At 42.8% G+C, this 7,938-nt stretch overlaps 1 protein-coding gene across 1 annotated transcript in view; it reads left to right on the top strand.

The window, feature by feature from the left end:
- The first annotated feature begins 1,293 nt into the window (after positions 1 to 1,293).
- The window catches only part of LOC128360379 (endothelin-converting enzyme-like 1), a 36,166-nt gene continuing 29,521 nt past the window's right edge, over positions 1,294 to 7,938 (top strand). The window contains exons 1-6 of the mRNA XM_053320794.1: positions 1,294 to 1,402; positions 1,469 to 2,151; positions 3,554 to 3,622; positions 3,952 to 4,062; positions 4,179 to 4,271; positions 6,871 to 6,995. Coding sequence (XP_053176769.1) covers positions 1,294 to 1,402; positions 1,469 to 2,151; positions 3,554 to 3,622; positions 3,952 to 4,062; positions 4,179 to 4,271; positions 6,871 to 6,995 — 1,190 coding nt within the window. The remainder of the gene's footprint in view (positions 1,403 to 1,468; positions 2,152 to 3,553; positions 3,623 to 3,951; positions 4,063 to 4,178; positions 4,272 to 6,870; positions 6,996 to 7,938) is intronic.

Raw genomic sequence — 7,938 nt, 5'->3', positions numbered from 1 at the left:
GTCTCCTCTCCCTCTTATCTACATACAGCACTCCCATAAAGCGAGGGGAAGCTCGTTAAAGACATCAGTGCTGAAGTTTGCTATTCTCAGAGGAGATAACAGGGATCAATTTTCACAGATCGCCTTCACAGCTCTCAGCAAGCTCACTGCACAGAGCCGCTGAAAACACACACACACACACACACACACACACACAGAAGGGTTTGTAAACTCACATTGGAACAGCATCCAAAAAACAATTTATCAGTCAGTCTCTCTGTCTAAAGGCGTGTGATATTTCCTACAGGCATTATGTAGAATATATCAGCAGTAGAAAACATCTATAAAATATTTTGGATGTGGGTGTGTGTGTATGTCTGGGCTGCCACTGCACAAATCCGCGTACATGCTGTGAATGCAGTTTGTTGTCAGCCTTTGTGTCGAAAAATGTATTTAACCTCAGTTTAAATGGGAACACTTGCGAATGTGATTTAAATTTTGGCATCTGTTTGTAGTGTGATAGCTTGTTATTCCCTCAGAATCTGCTCGGAGGATCAGCTGATGTGTAGGTGTGTTTGTGTGTCTTCAGTGTGTTGAGACAGCAGACATAAATTGCACCCCCCTATCTTTCTGTAATAATAAAAAAGTTTTAGATCAATTTTGGACTGACACACACTAAGTTATGACTATACCTCTTCATGCCCAGCTGATGCTCAACTGTTTGCTCTTGTCTCACTGATCCATCCAAAGCTGTGAGTCACCCGGGGACGTTGTCTCCCTGAGGGATGACTATCACCAATCAATCCAACAGCTTTAGCCAACAAACAACAGTACAAGACAAAGTAGGAAAATGTGCCACAACGGACACTATTTTGTCATTCTGTGCTGTTGTCATCGTGGATTCAATTTCCTATCTCTTGCTCGTCTTACAGCCCTCTCCTATCTCATTTCTATTTTTATCGACAGGTGACCTGTAACTGGTTGGAGAGAGGGAGGAGAAGAGAACAAATGGAAAGGGAGTGGAGAGAAAGAGGATGAGAGAGAGAGAGCAGGACCCAAGAGATTCCTCATGCAGAATGGGAGCCCCTCACCCTGCCGGCTTGTGATTTGAAAAGAACAAAGGGGACTTTGCCTGAAGAAGGCCAACGGGGCTTTGACATCAAATCACTGTTTTGCCCTGAAGTCTGTGCCTTCTCTTTGTCTCAGTAGGAGTAGTCATGGTTGTAGTCTGAACACAGAAATAAGTCATTTTTAGTCCCTTTTCCTCTTTGCAGTTTTCTGCTATTGATGTCTCATTCATAACAGCCCATTGCCATGGAGAAGACATATTCACTAACTGCCCACTATGATGAGTTTCAGGAAGTGAAATACGGCGGTCGCTACAGCAGTGATATCTTGAGCAACGGTATGACCCTTCACCTGGGTGGCAGTCTGGATCGTCACGTGGGTCGTAGTCGAGGAGGGACCTGGTCGAACAGTCGAAACAAAGATCAAAGCAACACCAGCAGTAGCGGTGGGCTTCCCCGATGGAGTCGGAGAGAGATTTGCCTCCTCTCTGCTCTGGTCTTTGCAGCCGGCATGTGCGTCATCTTGGGCAGCATGCTGGCACTCAAATACATTTCCTTGGAGGCCCAGCAGGACCCGCAGTGCAGACAGGACTGCCAACGCAAACGCTCCCTGCTGCGGGCGGCACGCTTCGTTCAGTCCAATATTGACCCAACCATCCAGCCCTGCCAAGACTTCTACTCCTTTGCTTGTGGTGGCTGGCTGAGGCGCCATGGTATCCCTGAGGACAAGCTCAGCTATGGCATCATCACCGCCATTGGGGAGCACAATGAGGAGAAACTACAGCGCCTCTTGCTGGAGCCAATACGGAGGCGTGGGCCCGACTCAGCAGAACGTAAGGTCAAGGAGTTCTACCGATCGTGCATCAACATCCAGGAGATCGACAAGCTGGGCTCTGAACCTATGACGGAGGTGATAGACAGCTGTGGGGGGTGGGACCTGGTATGGGCTCCCCCCAGTGCTGCTGGGTGGGAGAGAGAGGGCGCTCCACAGAGGCCGGACTTCAATGAACTGCTGTACAGGACCCAGGGGGTGTACAGCACCGCCGTGTTCTTCTCCCTCACTGTCAACGTGGATGACAAAAACTCCTCCAGGAACGCCATCAGGGTGAGAGAGCACATTTGTGAGAACATGACGTGTTTATAAGACCATGAGTGTATTAGAGTTTCTGTAGCTATGTGTGTGTTTTCCTAGAAATCTTAAAAATGGTCAGATACTGCACAGTCAAAGACCTATGACATTCTTTGAGGTTGATTAAATTAATGGGACTGAACCTGAGGATGGAGTTTCATTCTTAACCTTAAAAACACATTTCTGTGGTAAAAATATTCTAAATTAGAAGGTTCTTTTTATCTCTTTCTGGTTCTTTTGACCATATCTCACAGCCTTTTTCAGTCATTCAATTAGATTTCAACGAGTCATTCTGGTCAAAATTGCTAAATACAGGCCTCCTGATAAGTATGCTGGTGGTCATTATGTAAATTATTGCTCCATTAATAAGATTTGAAGACTTATAATAGCCTTGATGTCTGATGTGTGTGCGTTGACTGACAGTTAGTTCACCTGGCGCTTTCCCTGGCACTCGCACTGAGTTGGACTATCGTCGTAATATTTCAATAAGCTTAATGTTAGCTTGGTTTTGAGGTCGCAGGGCATGTTTCCAGAGTGTGAAAGCCAAAGAACCGCATTGCTTATTTGGAAGCCCCTGGCTCCAATTAGAAAAGATGGCACTGACCGTAAGTTGCAACTCTTGGCTTCAAAACAGTTACAGTGAAAAAGAGCAGGTGACGTTACACCCATAGGTTACACCTCATTATATAGCTACAGTGTATAGTTAAGACACCTGAGCCAGTTCCATTTGCTGAAAAAGCTTGTGCGATATGGTTGAAAGCTCCAGAAAAAGCTAGTAAGTGAACCTTGAGTTTATAATATTTTGTTTTAGAGGAAGTTTATTTTGAGGTTTTCTGACTGACAGACACATTAAAAGCTGTCAGGCACAAGCATCTAATATTGTCACTAGCCTGTGAAAACCATGTATGTCAATTTTTAATGAGTTGAGAGAAGCAGTCCTGCTTTCAGCTTTGTGACAATGTCTTTTTCAGATAATCAAAGTGGCTTTATAGTTGTTTGTTCAGCTTAAAAATCCTGAGTAGTTTCCTCAACCCATAAAAGAATACATAATCCTTCAGTTTATCTCATAATACTACATCAACACATGTGGGGAGATGCTTAAATTTTCACTGAACAACACTGACATTAAAGATTTAATAAAAGATGAACGTCAGTCCAACATGCAAAATGTGTGGATATGATTTATTCATTGAATTTAATGATTAATTCACATTTTTAGCATATGTTTAATGGCTTGTAATTATTGGCCTCATTGTCGATCATTATTACATTAACTAACCTTCGAAAGTCCATCTGTTGGCAGCTTAGCACAACATATGTGATCACGTACCATAAAATATTAATTATAATAATAGTTTGTGTGTGTGCGTGTGTGTAGATTGATCAGGAGGGGCTCACACTGCCTGAAAGAAGCCTCTACCTGGGCCAGGATGAGGACAGTGTGAAGGTAAGAATGCTTCTTCTTTGACTCCTTCCTTCACTCCACCTCACTCCTCTCATTCTTTCCCTCCTTCCCATCATGCTTTCCTCTTTTTCCTCCCTTCTTCTCTCACTCCCTGTTTGACATCATCCTCTTCTTCCCTCTCTTTTCTCTCACTCCTCTCTTCCCCCATCTGTCACATTGACCGGTCTTCATCAATCCACCTGTTTTCCTCTGTCACCCACTGTGCTTTTGTTATCCTGTCCACTTCACCACATGTCATCCTGTCACCGGCCATTACTGATGATGTCGCAGCTCCTCCTGTCTATTAGCGTTGATGTCATTTTGCCTCTCAGATCTTGGCAGCGTACAAGGCCCTGATGGAACGCTTGCTGAGCATGCTGGGAGCTCACAATGCCACGCAGAAGTCCAAGGAGATTATACAGCTGGAGACCCGTCTGGCCAATGTGAGCTGGTTGCGTGTCTGCCCTTGTGTGTGTGTGTGTGTGTGTGTGTGTGTGTGTGTGTGTGTGTGTGTGTGTGTGTGTGTGCAGTGTTGAGTAAAAATCTCCTCTCTCTCCAGATCACTGTATCAGAATATGATGACCAAAGAAAGGACATCAGCACCATGTATAACCGCATCACCCTCAGGCAGCTACAGCGAATCGCTCCCGATGTGAGTACTACACACACACACACACACACACACACACACACACACACACACACACACTCACTCTCTCACACACACACACACACACACACACACACACACACACACACACACACACACACATCATTTACAAGTACAAGCACATCCATTTTTGGTGGAAGCAGACGTGATGGGTTGAGATTTGAACTCCAACTGAGCATTTTAAGTAGTGTGGCGAGCACACTAGGGGAGGGTGTGTGTTTGGGGAAAGAGGGAGTGGTGAAGCTAAACGCACGCACACACACACACACACACACACACACACACACACACACACACACATACATATATATATAGAGAGGCCTAAGTGTCTCACAAAAGATGTCAGCCCTGCAGACGGGGGAGATTGAGGGACGAAATGAAAGAAGTAGGTTGAGAGAAAAGGAGAAAATGAGGAGACATTGGGGGGTGCTGGAAATTATTGAGGGAGGGAAGAGAGGAAGACACTGCAGATAACAGAGGGAGAGAAAGAGAAAGAGAAAGAAAAAGGAGGAGGAGGAGGAGGAGGAGGAGGAGGCTCTCCCCTGAAGCTGCAGGAACACTGACAGAGAATCCTCAAGATGTTTCATGGTTGAGGGAGGGATGGATGAGGAATGGAGGGAAAAAAGATAGAGTGTGATTTTTAGTCATACAGCCAAGAAAACAGAAAAAGGAAAGAAAAGGAAACATGTTTAAATATGAGTGTGAATGAAAGGGGTCACACTGACAAGAAAAAAGGAGGACGCGGAAAGAAGAGAAAGACAGGACAGTGCTAAACAGCTTCACTGTGCTGCTGCTCATTATTTGATTTAAATTGGATCTGGAGTACAAATGCAGCCCTTGTAAAAACCCCTGGTGGTTTTACTGTAATCCTTTGCACACGTGGGACGCAATTTGCATCAAGAGACGTACTTTTTAATCTCAGAATGATAACTCAAACCAAAATCAGTGAAAAAGTATAAGTGAAAGATAAGAATCAGTCAATTCACTACAAAATCAAAGAAAAATACTTGAGATCTTGGTTTATAAACATCAAATCTCTAATTTTTTCTCCAGTTAAAATAACCCAGTCAATCTCTTTACTGTGTGTAAACCTGGAGCTTTAAAATAGAAAAGATCCATCCATCCATCCATCCATCCATTTCCTGAAAACATGACAGTACACCATGATATCTATCAGAATGGTGTTTCATGCTGGCTGATACAAAACTATCAGAAGAAAAATCAGGCTGATAAAATCAATGAAAATGGGGTTTGGCACTATCTATACATTTTGCATTACCAAGGCTCAGAGTGTCCTATCACTGTAGTGTAGTGTAGATATTTGTGCTGTATTGGGAAAAATATATATCTAAATGTAGGACATAATGTCTGAGGCAGAACTAATGAATAGCAGTTCCAGGCGCTGCACAGTCACACAGATGTCACACAGATGTCACATATTCAGATTAATTAGATATCCGCACAGGTTGGAGCTACTGTATGCTGAAGTCTAATCAGGCAAAGTGACAACACCTGTGTGTGTCTACCAAGCATGTGCAATGTACTTAATGTTATGCCTATTAGTGTTGTCAGCATGAGTAGCAGAACATAACTTTATATCATGAGTTTTACAGACTTTACAAATGATATTATGCGTAAAGTTTATGCAGTGTGACATACTGTGTAAATGTATGTCAGGCGATGGTCTATATTTTCCCATGAAAAGACCTAAACCAACACTTAATTGGTCCTAACATGTATTGTTTGTGTATCCTAAGTCATATATATTATTCCTCTGTGCCGTACAGCTCCACACTGCACTGGGTGACATTTTCCTTCATTATGATTCAGCGTGACTGCAGTTTATGTTCACTTAATCCCACAAACACTGTCCTGCTGCTGTAAATACTCACGAAAGCAACACATGTGTATTCATCCACAGCTCAAACTAGTCCCAAACAAACGCACAATTTACTCCGGTTTGAGTAACATTAGCTGAAAACTACACTGGCTAGCTTTTTTCAAAGATGACATTATCAAAAATGAAACTATATATTTGGAAGTGGTTTTTTTCAAGATTTAACCTCAGGAAGAGCAAATAGACCAAGAAGAGAAGAAATAGACACATATAGATGAAAGGGGAAATTAAGCTGGGAGCCACAGACAGGGCAGGGAAATAATTAAGTATTGAGAATCTTTTTATAGGTTTTGTTGACAGTAAGAAAATACAATAATCCAAGCCTTTAACCCTCACACAGTGCTCATATTCTGACTCATAATTAGTTTCTACACCAATTCACATTCATGAATTCCCCTTCAGTCATTAATACATGTGTGATTAATCTTATGGAAAAAAGATGTTGACAATCACTATTTTATGGTCCAGTTGAACATGTTATATAATATGAAGAATACATTAACATGTTTGACATTTTTTTTTCTTTCTTTCTTTTTTTTAAATAAACACACACAGGCCAGCTGTACAAAAAAGTAAAACTATTGTGTATTTAACAATTAAATGAAAGAAAATAAATAGATGTTTTTTAGGAAGATAAACTGCATGACTCTTTAAAAATCTAACACAGTATCATTCACACCAAAGCTTCACTGGAAACGCCTGCTGGACAGAATCTTCCACGACAGCTTCTCAGAAGACGAAGAGATCGTGGTGCTCGCAACTGACTACATACAGAAAGTCTCTGACATCATCAAGACTACTTCAAAGAGGTAAAGGACAAGAGAACGGGTGGAGAATGGGTGGGGCTGGATCTGAAGGTTAGGGGTGAGGAGGAGAGGAGAGAGAGGGATGAGGGTGTAGAGGTGTATAGAAAATCGATGAAATTAAACGCATGCATTTTTTTTAGTTGGTACTTTTTGAGCGTGAGTAAGCGCTTTTGTTTGGGGTTGTTTTGTGTGTGTGTGTGTGTGTGTGTATCGCATTTGGTTTAGGGCTGTCACTGTACTTTGGGCTACACAACACAAGTGTCACAAGGTGTATGGATTGCTTTTTGAGCGCTGTGCATGTATGTGTGCACATTTGAGTGTGTTTGTTGGAGGTGAGTCACTATTGGGTGAACTTCCAGTTCTGCTGCAGCTGATTATTATTGATCTATACCCACACCTTCCTACCACCTGCAGACTCAGACAGACACATGAACTGAAACACACACACACACACACACACACACACACACACACACACACACACACACACATTCTTTCCCCTTCTTCCTCTTGACAGACTCCAGGGGAGGTCTTAGAGGGCTGCTACACGTCAGGATCTGTGTTACAGCCACTGACAGCTCGCCAATAGTCACTGAGCTCTACACAAATACACAACAGCACTCAAGCCTCATACATGGCTGACTGGCTGGATGACTGGCTGGATGACTGGCGGGTACATTACTTGCTTGTCATTTATGTCTGAGGCTGGATACATGTCTGTCTGTAGAACAGCATAACCTATTCAGATATTTTGGTAATTTCATGACTCACCAGTTCATGACATTATAGGCTACATTCTGCGTTGGTCATTTTATTACCTGCTGTCACTATTTTGTTGTACACTGTATTGTATGATAGCTAGATTTGACACGGGTCAGGGGCTTCATAGACAATCCTGGTGTAGTGTTGATCAACTGTACAAGAGTCAGTGAATCCACTTTATCAG

Source organism: Scomber japonicus, chromosome 6 (genome assembly GCF_027409825.1).
Source record: "Scomber japonicus isolate fScoJap1 chromosome 6, fScoJap1.pri, whole genome shotgun sequence".
NCBI classification, from domain to species: Eukaryota; Metazoa; Chordata; class Actinopteri; order Scombriformes; family Scombridae; genus Scomber; species Scomber japonicus.
This window is presented reverse-complemented; position numbering and strand designations above follow the sequence as displayed.